At 41.8% G+C, this 20,629-nt stretch overlaps 4 protein-coding genes across 5 annotated transcripts; 1 reads left to right on the top strand and 3 right to left on the bottom strand.

Moving 5' to 3' along the window:
* Window positions 1-51: 51 nt before the first annotated feature.
* cwc15 (CWC15 spliceosome associated protein homolog) lies at window positions 52-5,473 on the bottom strand. 2 transcript variants are annotated; one of them, XM_041951658.1, is made up of 7 exons: window positions 5,367-5,473; window positions 1,520-1,670; window positions 1,237-1,349; window positions 994-1,094; window positions 793-903; window positions 526-665; window positions 52-415 (listed from the first exon to the last, which is right to left on the bottom strand). In XM_041951658.1, the coding sequence occupies exons 2-7, from the start codon at window positions 1,654-1,656 to the stop codon at window positions 286-288; spliced, it is 732 nt and encodes a 243-aa protein (XP_041807592.1). In that variant the 5' UTR covers window positions 1,657-1,670; window positions 5,367-5,473; the 3' UTR covers window positions 52-285. The 2 variants fall into 2 exon arrangements, with proteins under 2 accessions (XP_041807592.1, XP_041807591.1); XM_041951657.1 differs by lacking the exon at window positions 5,367-5,473 and adding an exon at window positions 2,530-2,580.
* si:dkey-125i10.3 (zinc finger protein 185) lies at window positions 4,763-15,160 on the top strand. The gene is made up of 7 exons (XM_041951654.1): window positions 4,763-4,965; window positions 5,687-5,725; window positions 5,844-5,955; window positions 6,208-6,285; window positions 13,109-14,344; window positions 14,485-14,587; window positions 14,707-15,160. Exons 2-7 carry the CDS (start codon window positions 5,716-5,718, stop codon window positions 14,803-14,805), a joined length of 1,638 nt encoding a protein of 545 aa, XP_041807588.1. The 5' UTR covers window positions 4,763-4,965; window positions 5,687-5,715; the 3' UTR covers window positions 14,806-15,160.
* On the bottom strand, window positions 7,174-11,051 carry si:rp71-1d10.8. Its single transcript, XM_041951655.1, has 2 exons — window positions 10,709-11,051; window positions 7,174-9,916 (listed from the first exon to the last, which is right to left on the bottom strand). Exon 2 carries the CDS (start codon window positions 9,909-9,911, stop codon window positions 8,553-8,555), a length of 1,359 nt encoding a protein of 452 aa, XP_041807589.1. The 5' UTR covers window positions 9,912-9,916; window positions 10,709-11,051; the 3' UTR covers window positions 7,174-8,552.
* Window positions 15,103-20,169, bottom strand: plp1b (proteolipid protein 1b). The gene is made up of 7 exons (XM_041951656.1): window positions 20,121-20,169; window positions 17,943-18,129; window positions 17,696-17,852; window positions 17,289-17,466; window positions 16,950-17,023; window positions 16,656-16,721; window positions 15,103-16,088 (listed from the first exon to the last, which is right to left on the bottom strand). The coding sequence occupies exons 1-7, from the start codon at window positions 20,122-20,124 to the stop codon at window positions 16,017-16,019; spliced, it is 738 nt and encodes a 245-aa protein (XP_041807590.1). The 5' UTR covers window positions 20,125-20,169; the 3' UTR covers window positions 15,103-16,016.
* Window positions 20,170-20,629: the final 460 nt, after the last annotated feature.

Raw genomic sequence — 20,629 nt, 5'->3', positions numbered from 1 at the left:
TAAATGCAAGTCTTTGTTTATTGAAATTCATTTAAAAAAAAAAACCTTCAGAAAAACTCAGATGGTAAATCTCGTTTCACAATTTCATTCTTTCATAAGCTTTATTCAAAGGATGTCACTCATCAAATCATTTATATACAACAGTTTACGTGTTTACTGTACAAATACTAATGCATTTGAACACAGAATGTCTTTGAATGCCATCTACCAAGCTGAGGACAGAGGGCGGAGACCAGAGAAATGAGATTTAAAACAAAACAATAAAACGAAGACACACTGAGTCCTTTACTTCACATATTTCTCCATAAATTTCTTGTGGAACTCAGAGCGCAGCGTGTCATTGACAAAGCGTTTCTCCTTCCGTGCTTCATCCACTCCTTTGGCGCAATTCTTGAACACAACATCGTCGTCCCACCTAAAAACACATTAACAAATGTATTGTTGAAGATTTGTGGAAAGTGAAGAGAACTTTTGTCTTCAAATATATCACTCATGTTGTGCATAAATGTTTGTGTTGTGAGATACCTTCTCTTCACCCTGAATGTATTCTGAGTCTGGTTCATCTGTTGTTGTTGTTGCTGTTGACCTGCCAAATTAATCAATGGATTGCCACTCAGGATATTCTCCATGCGAATCCTCTCCTCTTCTGCCTTTTGCTCCCTCTCCTAAGATGGGAAAAGCAACAAATTTCACTAAACACAAAGACGTAACATTTGTGCTCTCTCAAAGGTAACCCATGTCTTCATTTTCTTATTGTGCTGTCAGCCCGATTCTTCTGAAATGATACGTTACTTTGCGTTCTTGCTCTTCAGCCCGCTCCTTCTTGATCTTCTCCAGTTCTGCCAGAAGAGCTGCAGTGTCATCGTCATCACTGTCCTCCTCAGAGTCCTCGTCCTCATCATCCTATAAACAACCAAGCGACATTGGCGAGGGAGCTTATTGAGTGCTAATCACCACCAAGTGTGCACCAAGTCTTGCAGTGTAAGCACTTACATCAGTGAGAGGGTCATCAGCATCCAGGTTGGCTGCTGGGATCTGATCCAGTCTGGGCCTCTTTGAAGATGATGATGAAGATGATGAAGATGTGGTGTGCTCTGGAAAATTAGGGTCAATACAGTGTTTTAAGAAGATGTTTTCAGGGGTATAAACTTGAGATAGAATAATGGACGTGTAAGAAACACAGACTAAAAGACATTTTTAATGAACAGCATGTCTAATATCTGCAGAAAGACCAACCTCTTGGTCCTCTCTCTCTGGTCTTTTCACGTGCCGCCACGCGCTCCCTCTCCTCCAGCTCCCTGCGGAAGTCACGGGCACGCACCTCCTCAGGGGCATCCTGGGTGGGTTGCCTGAGGATGGGGAAAACATTTGGAGAGAAAAATAAATACACAGATTCCAGCATATATCCACTTTCAGAGTGAGCACATAATAGATGCAGTATGAACAGTTACCATAAGTTAAGTACCATACTGGATCTAAATCAGTGCGTGACTCAACAGCTAGCAGTGAACTCACTGACCTGTACTTGATCTTGGTGTGACCTGGAAGATCTCGACTGGAATACTGCTTGGACAGGGCACTCAAATCACCTCCTCCTTCTCCTTTACCCCTCCCGCCTCTCGCCGGCTCAAATGTTGGTCTTGCAGCTGTAGTCATCTTCGATGGCTCTGCTGCGGCAGCACGTAAGGAGAACACACATATACTGAAAACCTAGTAATGTTTAGAACAGTGCACACCGTGACCTGAGAACTATTGTGGGAAAGCTAGAAGCAGGCAGCTCCTGACACAATTTTCAAGTCATTGTATCGGTAATGAAGCAGCAGTCCCATTCTTTCAGTTTAACGATCTTTCATACCGCCTAACATATCTGAACCCAACAGAGGTTGCAGAAACTTGGCAGGCTCTGCTGCCAACTACCTAAAATCAACCATGCACAAACTGCCTGCAGGGGACTGGTCAAATCCCTTACAATTTACAGGTGATATGGTTGTGTAGTAATGTAGTTGCATCAACATGTATGAGTCTATCTTAGCAGATGAGACACACTGGGATAGTGAGTTATGTTGCTGAAATCACCAAATTCCCAACTGAGGCATGAATTACAATTTATCAGCAGTTCATTCGTAGTGCATGAAATTATAGAAGAGCATTCAGCAACAAGCTAGAGCAAACAACAAATACATCTGTCAAGGTACGTTTTGGTTGGTCAGATTAAAAACTATAGTAACCAGGTTATTGTTATCATGACTTTGTGAGACATACAACCCCTGTTATTAGGCAAATAATTTTTTTTCCAATTCCTGATAAAGTACAAAACACAAGCTAGCTAGCTAGCCACAACAGCTAATAAATTGCTAGCAAGCTAAGCTAGTCGAACAACGCTGTTTAGAAAAACAACGCCATACTGCCTCACGGGCCGACTGTGTACCGTCAAACACGAATTACTTCACAAAGTTATGTACATCGAAATGAAACTAAAATTCAAATTATGGATATTTTAGAAATTAATTATAGAGCAATAACACTTACCAAGCTGCTACCACACGACAAAAAGACCCGAAACGAAGTGTGACATCACTTCCTGAAACCGGCATATGCAAAAGATGCATTCAAAGTCACGCGGATACGAGATTCACTTCTAAATCTACCTTCTTATTGAACTTATTTATTTCTATTTGTCTTATTAACTCTCAAAAATACGTTCTCGTGATCAGGGTACAGAAGTCTTACTAAACAAATATTCTGTACTTTCTATTTTTTATTTGGTAGTCTGCCTTTGCTAGTGAGAACAAATTAAGTGCCTTCATTAGAATGTGCAGCATTGCAAGGAGGAAGATACAGGTATCATCAGAGGCATCAGAACAAACATGTCTTTAATGTTATCAAAACCGAGTAAACTTAGTGCCTGCCCCTGATTACAATTCAACTTGTACTGTCAGTAACTACAAATCTGGTTGGTTTCCTTTAATCAAAACGGACAATGAGTTTAAAGCTCGGTTTTTGTCATTGTCAACTTAGTTGAACATCCAGAATTTTAGTTGTTCAGTTTATCATTTCAGTGTGTAGTGTAATACATGTTCATGGCAGGATTTATTAATTTGGATGCACTGAAAGTCAAAAATCATGGTTTGACTTTTCAGTACCTCTAATTGCCAGGTGTTGAAAGTTGTCTTATGATTACATTTCTATGTGTGCATGCTATGCAGTCCAGGTGCAGATACAGCACACATAAGTGCACAAAGCCAAACCAAGTCCACATGAATACACAGCTGTTAAACTGTCAGCAACTTGCACCATAAACCTGATTGGCCCCAAGGGCAAATTTGTCCTGCAGCCAGCTGAAACACAGAACACACACACACACGCGCACGCACGCACGCACGCACGCACGCACACACACACACACACACTTAAACACAAGATAAATAAATGCAGACATAAAATAATTTTCCTGTGTAGGCACAATAGTTGTAGGACAATCTCAGATTTGATAGTAACAGAAACACTCAGAGCAAGTTTTTTTTTTTGCTTCCCCTTTTCAATGTTTCAGCTTTTTAAAATGGTGTGCATTTTAATTACACAAAAATGCAGTCAAGTTCAAAATGTTCCCTCACGTTTCTCTACAAGAATTTGAGCAATTTGAGCATTGAGCAATACACATATTCCCATTACACCATGTCAATTCTATATGCGATGCATCACTTTGACAACCTCCATGATGTTTTGATGCCGTGCTGAAGGAATACAAAGAATTTTTACTGAAAATACTGGCTGAGGTTCAGGGAGGAAACCCAGTGGAGGAAGTCCTGCTGGATTCCACACAGCATTCACATTTTACGTGTTTACAAGTTGTTATCTTACTTTGTCAAGTCCAAGTGGTGTCACAGGAGACAAAGCCCCAGAGCAGTGATGACACAATGCAGAACTTCTGCTAACAAACAAGCTACTTACAGTGTAACTGTGACTTTGATGTGATCTTATTCATAACATATAGGATACAGCTGTGTGTGTGTTTGTGTGTGTGTGTGTGTGTTAATGAGTGACTTAATGAGACAGTGAAAGGATGTTTTTTCCTTCCATTCTGATACAGCTGAGGTGAATGGGTTGTTGATGCCTACAGTATTAAAATTGCATTAAAAAAACAGCAATAAATGTCCCACTCTGCATAATCCACACACCAAACACTTCTGTTTAGTAACATGCAAAAGTAAATTACCTAACATTAAAGACAGGCATTTGCCACTGTCTGTTTGAGAGTCACTGGAGGACATGCACATTCCACTTGGCTGCATTTTGGTGTAAATGATTTTGAAATGTTCTGATCAAGCAGTAGATTAAATTCCAAGTAGTGTAAGAACAGGTCTCTCTTGATTCCTATCATCTTTCCAGCTGGAAATGTGTGTGTTTTTTTTAGAGCTAAGAGTGAAACAACACTGAAATGTTTCTCATGAAATGTCATCAGCAAATTAGCTGCAGGGTTTCATTTCTGTCCACACTCATAGTGTGGTAAGTATATTGTACAAGGCTAAAATCAGCGGGAAAAAGTTCCACTGAGTACTAAATTGCTGTAAATGGTGCAATGTTTAGATTAGAAAAGCAGGAAGAATAATGCATGAAAAATATATCTATTTATATACATGATATACATTATATTTTTCATTTGGTTGACAGGACAGAGCGATTGTGAAAATCTGGCTGGAAAACGGCTCTGGAGTGTAATGTCATACTTGTAGAAACACGAAACTACCAACTCAAACAGGAGCACCTGTCTGCCCACTCCATGATTATCATGAAAAGCAACCCACCCACCCACGTGATTGACCCTGCATCGCAGCATCCAGCAGTGACACTCGAGGATAACAGGGGGAGGAATCTGAAATAACGGTGGGGGGGCTGAAGTGCCTTTACCTGCCGGCCCGCTCGAGACAGAGACCCAGACGGGCCCAACACAGCTGATCAGAACAGGTGAGAACACAACATGGTGAGGGGATGGGCGTTACACTCGTTCTGATTTCACGACCACTGACTCTGAAGGGCCATTACGAAGTCGGAATTGCATTCATTTTCTGTGCATAATGAATTTGACCCGGTTAATTGGTGCTGGCACATCTCTCATGAGACTCATCAACGGAGATTAAAACACGGAGTGCAGGTCAAAATGTTAACAGGAGCTCAAAGAGAATAAAGACAGGATGTGTGAAAGGACAGTATAAACACAATGTGGGTTACAATTCGGAGTAGATGGGTAGATACCGACTATAGAGTCTATGTGGAACAACATCATTACATAATTCTGTCAGAATAATATTTTTAAACACAACATAAAATGTGATGAGCGCTGACATAAGCGTAAAAAAAAATCTCACCTCAACATGTAATTTCAATGCTGATCTACGTTCCAAAAGAACATAGCTGTCCAGAAGGAACAAATAATGAATACTTAAATGTCACTTTTACATTCTAGGTAGGTTGTTTCTGTACAGAATGCAGTATTACAGGTTATGTATGAGATACCGGGCTATTAAACAGGCCTGAAGTCACGGGTGAGGAGAGAGAGAAACAAGACAAGAAGCAGATAGAGTGTATCGCTGCTCTATGCACATCGATCACTGCTTTAATTGTGGGAAGATTTAAAAAACAAACCAGGAATACATTTTAACTTTCTTTCTCGAAATAATCTCATCAGGCTGAACATCGGTAAACAAAATCAGCATCATGTCAAAAGGTAAGTCACACCCGAATCTAATATTTAATCCTTTTATCAGTTTAAATGCTAAAAATGTGTGCTTGGTACCCAGTAGTGACAGGAAGTGTGTGTGTGTGTGTGTGTGTGTGTGGGGTAGAGGTTGACAGAAGCCAGGTGTTTCAAACCACCAGAGTGCGGACTTCATTGAAGAATGATCTCAGCTGGATCCAGATATCAAATCAGCAAAGCCACGAGGGAGACAATGCAAGGTATCCTCAGCAATTAGGACGCAACCTCAAAAAAGAAGTGTGAATTTAAAGCAGTTCAGTTAATCACATTCTAATGCTGATGACTCTTGCCATGCCATTTTACTGATGAGCTGTGGTGTAGCACGGCGTTGCTGCCCTATTTTCAGGTTGCTGTTATTTTTCCTACATGGCCTCCATCAGAAGCACTGACTTTTTGAGAGGTGTTGAAACAAACATGCTGAAACTTGACAACAGCTTCTCCCATCTTTGCAGCAGGGACCAGGCTGCGGAAACCAGACCCGCCCCGGTCAGACAGAAGTCATACGTCCTGTCCACAGCCAAGAAATTTGAGTGAGTTTTACAGTACAAATATCAAAAGATGTAAACATTCGTGCCAATCTTAAATCATTTAAAAGGACTGTAGTAGAGAGGTGTTGCTACTATATTTAAAAACAGAACCGTGAACTTATCATATAAGCCGTAGTAAACAAAATAATAATTATGACAGGAAAAAAAAACACTTTTCTGTTTGATCATAGTGACATAATTTATCCACACAATGCAGTGCCAAGGGTCTGGCCAGCAGATGGCGCCATTTTTGACTAAATCATATACTTTAAAGCAGTGACTAAATCCCTACACAGCTGCTTAACAGTGATTGAGATCTGATGAAGTAATATTTAGTAAATGTGAGGTTAACAGATGTGCCTGAAACAGCTTCTTACTGAATTTGTTTCTTTCATAGATTTAATTAAAATCTAACATCTGACTGGAAAATGCAGTAAAGAACAACAAATTTAAACCCAGTGATATTCAAACATTAGGGCACAGTTTGAGACATCGCCAGTGTTTATAAAACGTGTTGCTGAGACCCATTTTAATACGAGGAACAATGCGGTGGCAATTCTGCAAGTCAAATTAAAACTCTCCTTTGACTCTGTTAGGTGTGGGGGAAAAAAATAAAAGGCTTCAGGCACAAATCACCATGTGTGATACGAACATACATAAAGATGAAGTTAGCTCCGGGCAGCTCTGCTGCATCCATAAAGACCTACAGCACACTGCAGGCAGACCTGGGCTTTAGCAGGTTGATGAAGCATTAATCTGAAAACAATTCTTGCTGGAGTGGTTCCCCTCAGGGCACAACTCCTTTAACACCTGCATGTTTGTCCTTAAACACCAAAAGAGTCCCTTCAACTTTCTAATGAACATTAGAAAAAGATGAATCCCCAATTTGAGCTCTACAAATATTTTATCAGCCATCAATGTTTATTAATAATGTGTGTTAAATAGTAATCTCATTGTTTTGCTGAGCATAGACATATTCATTTTCTGTAAAATGGCATTCAGTGATTAGAAATAAAGCCATATTCAGTTGTGTACTTTGTTTTAATAGACTGTAAAGATGTAAACACTCATTAACTATTTACACAGTAATGATGATTAATACATGCAGTAGTGTTCCCTGCCTGTGTATCACTGCCACTTGTATCTATTGCACTGATATTACATCACCTGACTTTAACACGCACGCAAGACGCATGCACGCACGCACGCACAAACATACCTTTAGTAAATTATTAAGCTTATGGACACATTCATGCTACAGAAATATTTCAAAAATACGTTTATTCTGTTTGTTTCCCCTGAGATGGTCTTGTAGGGTCCATTTTTCTGTGTGAATAGGAAAAGGGCAAATACATTCAGAATACTCAGTGTGTTTCCCTTCTATCTATATTAAAGACAATCACTGTTTATCCCTCTACCGATGGGTAGATCTTCTGTTGAAAATCTTCTGCATGGATACTGGAACATATTAAATCTTGCCAGACCGCGACTTCTAACTACATTTTCACAATGTAATAGTTCCTGTGATTATGGAGAACAATGTGGCTAAGTTTTAAATCTGTCCTTTCGTCTTTGTAAGCACGTTGAGAGCAATGAGGTAAATCTGTTAACATGCTAGCTGAATGAATACACATTAAACTAGTGAACAACTTGTTTGATCAGTCCAGAACAATGCACACACTTTGTAGAACAGCCTACTGCTTTCTGTCAAGGATCAACTAAAATACAAATCAAGCACAAGTTTTTCTGTATTCTTGTTGCTTGGTGTTGCTTTGCTAGCTGGCGGATCTATCACCCACAAGACAAAATGAGAGAGCTTAAGTCACAGCAGTAGTCCTCAATCTGTTTTGGCTTGTGGTCCTGTAAAATGAAGCATCTTCTACTTGTGACTACTCCTCACAGGTTACGGCCTTAATGACATGATCTTCAACCAAAAAGTGTCTTTCCTGCCTCGGCCTGTTTTGTTTTAAAGTTTTTTAGAGGTCTGAAGTGGTGAGAGTATCCGGTATTTCGCAGGGAAAATGCAATAAATAGAGAAATCTTACAGACTACAGAAAATAGAAATACTGTATATATTTTTCTTTAAACACCACCAGATTGGGAACCGCCGTCATACAGCATTCAAGCATTTTCACTTGACTCTAAATTGGAGCACAACGTTCAAGTATTTCATATCAACACACCCCTTTCCTCAGGGGAGCTGACAGGGATCTCTGCAGGGAGGCGCGGGGAGGTGGATACTCGAACGGGAGTGTTCATTCAGGTTTTGTTTAGTTATGCAGGCAACCTCTTTCCTCAAAGGTACTGACGGCTGACTGCGTAGTAATGAGTTTGGAGGAGTTTCCAGCAGCTGTGAGGTCTCCTACAGTCTGCACCGCCTGTGCTGACGTAGACAAGGAGGGCCCAGCTGCTGGGCCCATGCCGTGCATTGGCATTAAATGACCCTCGCTGATGGCGAAGTGGTTCACGGGGTACATACCACATTTCCTAAAGCCTTCCTTCACAGTCCTGACACCCTCCTCCTCCTTCACTACCTGATACGTCCCTTTAAATACACCTGAGAACTCTTTCTTGCTGACTGCAACGTGAGTATCAGTGGCACAACCATCACCTAAGAGTGCCGCGAAACGCTGCTTCAGGAGGACAAAGAGTCCCGCATCCAGTGGCTGCAGGACATGAGAGCAGTGAGGCGGAAGGCAGAGAAGGATGACGTCCTCCTTGCGAGCCGCTTCCACCACCTCAAGGTTCACAGGAGACTTGTGGCCATCAAAAATCAGCAGCAGAGGACGCACCTTGGGTGCGTGCAGGAGGAAGTGTTTGAGGAACCATTTCTTGAAAAGGTCAGAGTTGATACAACCCGAGTCTGACCACCCGTAGAGGGCATTTGGAGGCCCTTGTGTCTTGTAACATACACCCCCTGGATAGGCCTTTGAGTAGATAATAAATGGGGGAATGTCCTCTCCAGCTGCGCTAAAGCAAGCCAGGACAGAGATGTGGTCTCTCAAGCCTGGCGCTGGCTTGTAGCCCAGACTGACAGATTTGGGGAGAATCACCCGCTTCCTGCCCAGCTGAAAGCCCGTCTCATTGCAGTTGAAGATTTGGTGAGGCTTGTCTCTCAGCCCATGAGCGTCCATGACAGTGCTGAGTAAATGAAAAAACTGATCCACGGCTTCCTTCCTCACACACACCGTCCTCCCACGGACAACATTGTCTGCTGGCTGAATGTTAATATTCTTTTCCTGACGTTTTCTAAAATTGAGCCACCAGGTCTGGCCTAGTTTAGAAAACGCCACCCTCCGATGCTGCCGCTTATAAATGGATGAGGCGAAGGACACCAGCTGTTGCTTGGTCAGTGGAAATCCGTGCTTGGAAATGTATAAAGAGAACTCCACCAACAGCTCCTCGTCGGCGGATGTTATAAGTTGAGCTGGCCCGCTTCGGCTCCCTGGCGCCACACGGCCACTGACTCTGTCCCCCAGTGAAGATTTAGGGACTCCAAACTCCTTGGCAGCCTGTCTCACCGTACACCTCCCCGACTTCACCTCGATCAGTGCACGTTCCATGGCCTCCTCTGTCCATTTCTTTTTCTTCTTCCTCCCGATTTTGTCAAGATGGTTTCTTGATGGCATTTTTTCTAGGATGGTACAGGACATGCAGGCATGAATAACTAAACGGAAACAGATATGATAAACACAGAAAGACTAAACACCTTTGGTGCTTGTCATCCTCCTTTCCACGCATTCACCTTGCCAGCAATGAACCACAGACAGCACACAGATGCCTGGTCTTTTTCCTGTGTGGTAAGGGGCATTACATAACCTACTTATTCCAAGCCAAGTTTAGTGTACATGATGGCTGTTCTTTCAATGCAATACTCAAAAACTGGAGAAACAGAAGCTCCTGCATCCAACAATCAGGCTGAATTTGGGTTCTGATTCACAAATTAAAGGGGAGCTAAACTGAAACTAGAGGGATACTATTCCTCAGCTGAATCTCTGCTGTAAAAACCAAGGTGTATTAAGAGCCCAAAGATCACCTTAGACCCTCTTTCTGACAAACTTCTTCATTAATAAATAAGTTTTTCTCTTCACTAAGAACACATATGACCTGACACACTGTCCTGTTAGTCTGGTCCAGGTTCACTTGTATTTTTGGTTTAGACAAGGTGGTTGTTTGTTTTCATAAATATAACAATAGTTTCAAATCTTAAGTAGGATCGATAATCCTTTTGCTCCTATTTTCTGGCAGTCGAATAATTTGAAGTGGCGTAATAACGGACCATCAGCTAAAGACATTAGCTCTAATATGAAGAGGTTGCCTTAACATCCCCTTTAACTCGTGAACTGGAAGCTAACTTCAACGTTTCTTTGGGTTAGTGACACAGGCGCCCGTTCATGTAGATGATAAAACGATATTGCACTTGTACCTTCTGTCCCAGTCAAAGCTCTCCTTGTGCGTTGGGAAACCAGTTATAAAGCCAACGGGCTCACTGATCTTGAGGTGCCGTCGTAAAAATGTTTAGCGGGGGACATACAACTCGTCCTGTGTTGCTTTTGACGCCTCGCACCGTAACGTTAACATTACTGTTTGAAAACTACCATCACAGTTACTATGCCGTGTGCTTTATACCGTTTGTAACACAAAGTAAGTGCCAATTTTTCCTTTACAGTCGCCGCTACATGTCTGTCGGTTACAGTTAACTGAAATTACGCGGTAGCATTATACCAGAACCACACACTTCCCTGCCAACTAGCATGAAACCGCTACATCACAAGCTACTGCCGAGCCAGCGGAACAACGAGTTAGGTGACAGTGCCTTCAAAATAAAAGTCTTGAAGTTCCTGTTACGAAAATAAGTGTCCAACTGTAGGGATATACTGTATATGGAGGGGTTTAAAGGCCGAAACTAAATACAGAAGTAATTCCATAATCAAGTGTTTTAATAAATATATAATTATGAACCAAATGTTTAACTGCCACCATGAATAAATAAGTTGAAAAAAGCAAAGGGATTGGCATTCATCATGGCCTCCATCGTTTAACTACAACCACCACAATTATGAGAAGCAAACAAGATTTCATTCGCTCTGAGTGCTGCCATCTTAATTTAGGCAAAAGCAGAAGATTGATGCGCAACCACCAATCACAGGGCAGAGCCCGCCCCCTGACTTTTGACGGATGAAGATGACAGATTTGTGTCGCTGCAGCAAGTTGCACCATGCTATGTACACATGAAAGCATAAATAAACCGAAAATGATAAACAGATTAATCCATGTGTGAATAAGTAAATAAATATACGGTCGTATAAATAAAGAAGACATGTGTAAATATAAAAAAAACGAAAAGAAAAAGTAAAGAAAACAGAAAAATACACAAATGAATTCAACATTTATTTATAATGTCACATTTAATTCATGATTTATTTATTTCTGGTAATAATTCTTAATTTATTTAAACATTTTATTATATTATTACATATTTATTCATTTATTTAAGCATTCAATTATATAACTCTTTATGTATTTATATACTTAGTTTCAGCCCTGAAACCCCAAGCAACATCAATAACTTGTATCATTATGCTCAAACGAGCTGAAACTATAGCTATAACATAAATAATAGGATGAATGAAAAGGTTTACATGCTTTACTATGAGTGTGTGCAGGTGCACCAGGATCTTACAATCTATTAAGGTTGCATCATTATCAAGATATTTTGCTACTGCAGGCACAACTGACTCTTGTCCAATTTTGTGTGCTCTCTCATCTTTTACCACTAATGGTAATAGGACTAAATTGACTCATGCGTGTAACTGGATCACATTTCTTGTTCAAGCAAACAGCTCCATCCCCTCACTTTGTTGCAACATGTTTGGTGATATTTACATTGTTAATAAACATTGTGTTGACATTTAAGGCTCTATTTGTCAAGTTTGCTCTATAAATCAATGTAGCTGGCCCAATTTCTTTTAACCACTCAGCACATAATGCTTGTGTGCTAGATGTGTAATTTGTTGTGCTCATCCAGAACATTTTTTGTGTAGGTTACAGATGAACCTCTCACTTATATGAAAAAAGAAACTGAGTCATATTCTGAAACTCCCACAACTCCTTACAGCTCATCATCATCCCTTGCTGACATGGTTTTATCTGTTACACTATATTCAGTGAGAATTTTTTTTTCACAAGTTACCTGTCTTAATGACATTATTCCAAAATTCCCAAAATATTATCGCAAAAAGAAAATAAAAAAGGACTTTTAATGTTTCTGTATGGAACATTTGCCTTTGATGGTAATTTGGAGCTACAGTAGTTTAAAGCTAATGATATCTTTACCTGTTTGAGAGGAGATAATTATTAATTATCAATGTAATTTTCCACTGCTTTGTAGTCTGCTCTAAGGTTACAAATGCCAAGGTTCTTTTCAAGGTATGTTTTCTATTCTTACCCTTTAGATCAGCAGATTCTCAGCTCAGCCCTCCTCTTCAAAACACTCAGTTAATTCCATCTGGGTGTGTATGTGCTGAATTTTAATTAAAAATAAAAATAAAAAGTGTAATATATATATATATAATATAAGTGTGTAATATATATATGTGTGTGTGTGTGTGTGTGTGTGTGTGTGTGTGTGTGTGCTCTCAGCCTGAGGGGTCAACAGTAGAGACCACAGATGATCCAAAGTTAGTATATGAGAACATCTCTCTATTGACTGTAACTGTGAGGACATTTAAAAGTGAGCTGAGTGTAGAGATTTTTGTTCATGTTTTTTCTGCATAGTTAGCTCTTTCTAATAAATAATACTAATAAGGAACTTTCTTTGTTATAGGCCCCAAGCGCTCACAGGAGGACTTATTCAAAATGGTGAGGCACAGCCTGAAAAATCTGTTGCCACCGCAGTTGCAGAAAACAAGGATGAACATGCTGCTGCAACAGTTGACCAGTCAAACATTGAAGCCAATGAGGGGGCTGCTGAGGTCTCTGCAAATGTTCATGTTGAAGAACCTATCCAAAATGGTGAGGCAAAACCAGTTTCCTCAACCAAAGAAAATCCAGAGGCAGCGTCTCCCGTGGAGTCATCTGCGCAACCAGTTGCCAACACAACAGCAGAAAACAAGGGAGAATATGCCGACACAGCAGTTGACCAGTCAAATGTAGAAGACAGTAAGGTCAAGGTCTCTGCAGATGCTCATGTGGAAGGTTCAATGGCAGAAACCTCCGCTGCAGCTGGTACACAGGAGAATAAAGGAAGTGCTGAAGTCCCTGCTGCACTTGAAGTCAAACTGAGACCTCAAGAAGAACCAGCTGAACCAGAGCCGATAAATGCAACAAATTTGGAAGATGCAGGAGTAGAATCTACTGCGCAACCTGGAGGGAAGAGCTGTGAGAAATGTCCTCCAGTACAGGCTGCAGAAGAATTTGTTGAGGCTCTAGCTGAGGTTAATGTGGAGTCATCACCTGAGACCTCTGCTGTGTCTGATGCAGCAGGAGGAGAGGCTGCTCTTCAACACAGTGTGGAACCAGTCCCTGACTTGGTGGCAGGTGCTGTATCTGAATCGTCTCCTCAACTTGGTGCTGAAACTGCTACAGAGTCGAGTTGTGAGAATGGTCCTCCAGAACAGGCTGCAGAAGACACTGTTGAAGCTCGAGCTGAGGTTAAGGTGGAGTCATCCCCTGAGACCCCTGCTGTGTCTGATGCAGCAGGAGGAGAGGCTGCTCTTCAACACAGTGTGGAGCCCGTCATAGCCTTAGTGGGAGGTACTGTATTTGAATTGCCTACTCAACCTGCTGCTGAAACTGCAGTCAAGTCTGCTGAGTTTAAAGTCGATTCTGCTGCCCCCGACGAGCCAGTTTTACAGATCAGAGCTGCAGAGGTAGTTAAGTGTGAAGTCCAGCCTGTTGATGACACTGTTGTCGAGCAAAGGCTCGAGCCAACGCCTGAGGACGCAGCAGGCCGCGTGGTGGAGCTGAGCATCGAAGATGCAGTTGAACCTGGAACAGCTTCAGATTGTGAAGCTGTTGCTAAGGAGATGAAACTGAACCAACAGTCTGATCATACTGACATGTGAGTAAGCCCCTTTGAAAAGGAACCACTTCACATTTGCTGTTTTTCATAGAATTTACATATTCTCACTTGTGCAAAAAAATGCAACTAGTTCATACACAAAGCTGAGCAAGTGTGATCATCTTTTCTCTCTACTGCAGGTATAGCAAAGCTGTTTGTTCAGTCTGTGGTATAATAATTGATGGACATGTCAAGATCACGTTGAGTGAACCTCTGATGCGCTGCCACCCCGACTGTCTGAAGGTTTGTTGTGTGTTCTTCTTTACCTGTCAGGAAACATACTGTGTATCTGTGGATATACTGTGTATTGAATGAGAGGCTCTTGTCATTGTTTGATGGTGATTTTGTGTGTGTTTTTGCAGTGCGGTGTGTGTGCTAAGGCCCTGGGAGATCTGCTGACCCCCATGTTTTTGCATAACCAAGTGATCCAATGTGATGGCTGCTTTGCAAAGGCTCTGTAGACCTGAAGCCTAACTGGGACAAATATGTCATCAGAGAAGACCCAAAGCAGACTGAGATTAATGTGTTGTTTGGGCTATTTAAATAAGTGCCTCATCACTGGTGCCTTAAATCTGCAGTATATTCTGTCTTTTGAACCAATTTCTGAATGTTTTTTAGGACATGGTGTAGTGCCCTTTTTGGATTGCTGGGATTTAGAGTTCTGTGATGAAAAGGTCTGGTGCATTTTATGTATTGTGGTGATTACCAAAGATGTTTAAATGAAATGCAATCAACATGAAAGATTTTTTATTGCAATGTATTATAAATGGTTAAAATAAAATTACATATTCTTGCCTATTAAAATGTTTAATCAGCCTTAATTTAAAATAAGCACACACAATGCCGCCCAGCTCAGCTAGAAGCAGGGCTACACATCAAACTCGAGTCACCTGGAGGCACGTTATCGAAGCATCAACACCTCAGTAACACAAAAACAGCTTATTTTAAGCAGTAACCAAAAAAAGCTCCAGGAAAGTGGATATAGGTCTTTGCCACCCCTCCATGCCCTCTTACATGGTGGCATTTAAACAAAGCAAAAATGCATTATAAATGAATGCAAAGTACATGCTCTGTCAGTGAAAGCACAGAGGGAGATGGGAAGATACACCTTACCGTTGCAAAGAACTCCGGTACATTCAGCTTCACTTGCTTTAGTTCACACAACACTAATACAGAAGATGGTGATAATGACGCAGCAGCAAACTCATATTCAGAACCAACATATGCATCAGTAAACACTGAACAGAGGGCACGCAGTTATGATTTGCGAGGCGAGCTGTCAATGCTCTTAATTATTCATGGAACGTCATACATCCCAATCTGACAACAGCATCAGCACCAATGAAGCTTCACAAAAAGAATAAAATGGGGGATACAACTTGCTAGAGGAAAATGAACAACATAGTTAAGAGAATCATCGGAGTAGAGGATTTGAAGAGGAGACCAGGGCTCGCTGCTGGGTGTGAGTGATCTTCATCTGTCTGTTGTTCATACAAAAAGGTGCTGAGAAACTTTTGTCTGTTATTGGACACGTCTAAAGAAATACTATAGCAGGTGATCCAGGTTTGGAAGTTGCTGTTTCTCATAGGATGAACAGAAACCTAGTGTTGCACGTGTTGACTTTCCTTCTCATAGCCAGAGGACGGGCTTGGATGGGATGGACGTGTTGCACTTAGCGGATCCCTTTCCTGCCCAGAAATCGCAAGACTGCATAGTTGTAGGTGGTGGCAATCATATACAGAAACTGCAAAGGAAGACATTGGATGGAGGTGAGAAGAATAAAAAGGAAAATGATGAAAATACAGAAAATAATCATGTTAAGTGTTGCTGTACCCAAATTCCAAAACCTCGAGTGGAGGATCTGAAAATCAGTTTCTGACATTTCTGCTGTCCATCACAAACAAGGTGGCTGGGATTTTGTTGGTGGCACACTCAGCATTTAAAACTGACTTTTACAGTGTCCCGTGATGTGAACAGTGTTGGTAGGAACTACTTCTTTGGTAGACAGTAGTTCCACTGAAAACAGCTCATAGTGAAGCCAGGAAAGAGATGTTGCTGCTGGTTTTTCCATGCTTTGAGCTCCACAAACTAAATTCCATTCACTTCCATTGTAATCTGGTGGCAGCAATAATAATAAGTGGCAAATATCTCGAACCCTGCCCGACTGGATAAAACCAAAACCACATCTGCATGGCTAAATACAACTAAATATTTTTGCAATTTGGGTAAAGTGACCCATTAAATGTGTTTACTGGTAGTGTTTACAAGAAGCTTGAAAGGAATCATGCAAACTGCCAATGCAGTAGCTCACCAGTGCAAGGAGAGTGATCCCGGCACCAGCAAATGCAGCTATGTACAAGTCATAGGTGACGTAGAACTGTAAGACATATTAAAACACAGGTTAGTTTCATATATATTCAGAGGATTAAATCAATCCCTTGGTATGTATGTGTCATTCCATTCCATTAAAATGCTCGCTTTCGCACCCATTCATCAATAATTTAGAACAAGTTTTGCTTTTCCTTCTGCACGCTGATTTTAATGTGAGGATGCTGACATGAAATACTAAAGTGTGTAAAGTGGAATATTATATTCATCTACTCACTTCGCTGGCTTTGCAAATAGATGCCAAGGTCATTCCACAAGCCTTGCCTGGCATTGCATTCCAAGGGAGCAGACCTTAAACGAAGACATGACGTAAGTATCTCTGACCATTTCTGAATCACGATGAGTTATGACGCTTTTAAGTTCCTGCTTGCATGCAGCATATCAGGGACAAAGCAGTAAAGAAATTAAGATAAAGGTGTCGTTATCTTCATTATTTCATAACTAATACCACAGCCTGGTTTGCATCCACTCCCCGATGATTAATTCATTGCTTTCACAAACACATTAACATTCTCATCAGGTGGACATGCGGTCAGTCATTATAAGAACAACGCACCATACTGCCTGGCGTCCATGCAAATCCAGCCGTGCTGATTAATGCTGGGGGTTGTTTCAGCCAGGATGTTGATGTTGTGGCAGGTCTGCTCCATGTTGAACAGGAAGAAGACTGGGATAGCGGTGAAGGCAAACACTGCCAGCCAGATGAAGGCCAAGATGTACGTCACTATGATGAACTGTTGAAATGAAGAGTGCAGCACGTTAGGTCACAGAGATGCGGCGTAGGAGCTTAGGTGTGATAAATGTGGCATCATTAAATCAGCTATCAACCATAATTCATGATTCTGTGGAGAAATCACAGAAACAAAGAGCATTTCATTGAGGCTTAGACCTACAACAAGCCAGCATTCAGCATCTTAACCTGACGTCATATTTCCCCTCCCTCTGCACGCCCCACACTCTCACCGTCAGGCTGAGGCAGCGCCCACATTGGGTGCTCCTGAATTCGCCAAAGGTCTGCTTGACGGCGCTCGTGGTGTAGAAACCCTCAGCCAGCAGCAGGATACCATAGAGGAAGAAAAATGATGCCAGGCCGTAGATCACGTACTGGAAGTATTTGATACTGGAGTAGTCACAGGGAGAAGTCAGGTCAAACAGCAAAGTGAACTCTTGAGAGCTCAAAAATCAGAGAATTTAGTGAAACGTCACTCACAAGGAGGCCATGACTGCAAAATCCTGAACGTTGCGGGCGAAGTAAGTCTCGACCAGGACTTCGGTCTGGGTCAACGCTTCGTGCCCACAGCCACAAAATAATGCCATGCCAGCATAGCACAGCAAAGTGGCCACCAGGGATGGGTAGGGCACTGCCCCAATGCACCGGATACAGCAATCATAACAACCTGAGGGGGCATAATATATCAGCACACAGGCGGCACACACCGCACATAAAACCACACAACACATCTATGCCACTGTGGGGAACTCTTTTACCCTGTGGGGGAGCTATGAAAAAGGCCTCGCTCTGTCTGCAAATCCATGAGCATATACCAAAACCCCACCAACAGGCAAGAAAGCAACAGAAAAAAAAAATTAGACAGCAGTGACAAACAAGAGTTCAAGCAGCGGTTCCCAATAAAGCGTCCAAACAAAAGCAGTCGCCACTGACTTCACGACAATCTCATGCACTTCTTCCAGTGTAAGCTGCGCTGTTGAAGCAGGTAGCAGATATCCACAGTGTTAATAAATGCATTGGCAGAAATGGGATAGAGGAAAGCACCTAAGGCTTTGCAAAGCCAAGGCTGCCTGACCGGAAACATTTGCTGCTTCTGATCCTTTACTCCGCAACAAGAAAGATCCCAGTGCCAACCGGTGATGCACAGTGCTGCCTACAAGGTGTTGCGACAGTAAAATAAGCCTCTCTGCGCTGATTTCATCCGTATGTCAACGCTCCTCTGCTTCCACCAACAGCTCACAGCTCAGCCTCTACTAACTCTGGTCCTGCCCTCTATCTCCATCGGTCACAGTCGTCACCAGGCGAGTGAGAGATGGTGGTGAAACACTGGCTTCAGGGACCTGAAGAAAGAGCTTCTCTTTGTGGCTGCAGATACAATATCCATTGTCTTTGCCGTGATCAGGGAGGAACAAAGGGCAGCGATGTCAAACAAACAAAGACCATAGTGCCACAATACACACACACAGTAGTATGTAGTGGCGGAGGGGTCACCAGGACCGTCTCAACACCACTGTCACTACTCAGGCCATCCTCCATCCACAGCTGGCTGAGACTGGTACCATAGCACTGAGTGTCAATGCCAGCGGGGGCTGGGTTCAAGTGTTCAGAGAGTGGGCAGAAGCATAATGAACGAGAGGGGCAATTTGAATATCTTCACAACAACAACAACAACAACAACAACATCCCCGCTGGAAATCGGAGTTTCATCACGATACATCGTGAAATCCTTTGGTGCCTGAACTGTTTCCGTTTGATAAAACATAAACATCTAAAACATCTAATAATTTGACAAATTCTAGGATTGCAGTTGGAGGTAACAGAGGCAGCAAGTTAAACAAACTGCTGCTAAGTATTAATAGTAACAACAGGAAGACTGCTAGAGTCCCATTAATGATAGTGTCTGCAGACGCCCACGCTTCAGCTGTGCCCAGCTGCAACAGTGGTTACAGCAATAGAGTGATACAGGCCATCATAGCCTCCATTTCAGTTCAGCGCAAAAGGCTCCAGTGCATTTACAGTAGACGCCAGATAATCAATCAAAGACTCGAAAGCTGTTAAAACAAATGTGTGAAAGTTAGCACACATGCTGTTTGTAAGTGAGAAAAATTGCTTTGCAGATGTCTTCTGGATCCACACTTCACAGTTCTCGCATTCTCCTGTTGACACATGTGGGAGTATCTGACCTCTTTCACACGAGTGACCCGGCATGGCCTTGGCATGATGAGAGTCCCTGCCCAGCTCTGCCAGCCACTATGCTTCCAGTCTGCTTTATGGTTAAAAGAGGTTAGAGGGAGTAATGAGGAGTTCTCTGTGCACTGAGAAGTAAGTCATCCTGGCTGAGTCCATGGGCTGCCTTCATTCCGTCCTCTAAAATCATCATTGTATGCTAAACTATATCATACAGTAGCATGAAGGTGCAAAGGGTGAGTAAATGTTAAATCAATAATCCATATCCATATCCATATATCAAAATACTTCTGCTAAATGAAAACACAGGATTAAAGCAGCAAATCATGCTCAAAGTGCATGAGGGCACAACATAACATCTAAGGACAGCGAGGACATTTTTAAAGCAACATTAGTAAGTTATTGAAATGCACATTTTAAAATCACATCAATAATAGATGATAAGAGTTATTAAAAATTCTGTGCACTCACCCATGTCCAGAAAGAAGTGCGGGGGTTATTGAAGTTTTGCTGGGTGGCTTTGTGACTGTGATATGAGGATATGAGAAGTTATTCCCCGCCACTCCTATATGAATCTGACTCGCGCTTTTGTCTCATCAACAATAGATAGACCACATCTCCCCGAGTCACATCTTAAAGTCACAAAGTCCCATTTCAGCTGCCAGTCATTATTTATAGAGCCATGGGTTCAGGACTGAGGACAGAGCGCGCCTCACAAATTCTAATATGAGTTTGTTTCTTGGTATTTGGTGATATTTGCTGTGTATTAGCGATCTGACAAGTACTCTCTGCTGGTTTTGATAACGCTAAAATATATGGGTAATGTAGAGGAATGGGAGTGTTTGCATGCACATTTAATACAGTAAATCAGCTGCAAAGAATAGAGATTATATCAGTTTATGCTGTTTGGCCAGTCAAAATAATTCTTATGTATTTATTAGGGGAAATATGCACTGTTTGCAAATTAACTAACACAATTA

The sequence above is a fragment of the Chelmon rostratus genome, chromosome 14 (assembly GCF_017976325.1).
Source record: "Chelmon rostratus isolate fCheRos1 chromosome 14, fCheRos1.pri, whole genome shotgun sequence".
NCBI lineage: Eukaryota > Metazoa > Chordata > Actinopteri > Chaetodontiformes > Chaetodontidae > Chelmon > Chelmon rostratus.
This window is presented reverse-complemented; position numbering and strand designations above follow the sequence as displayed.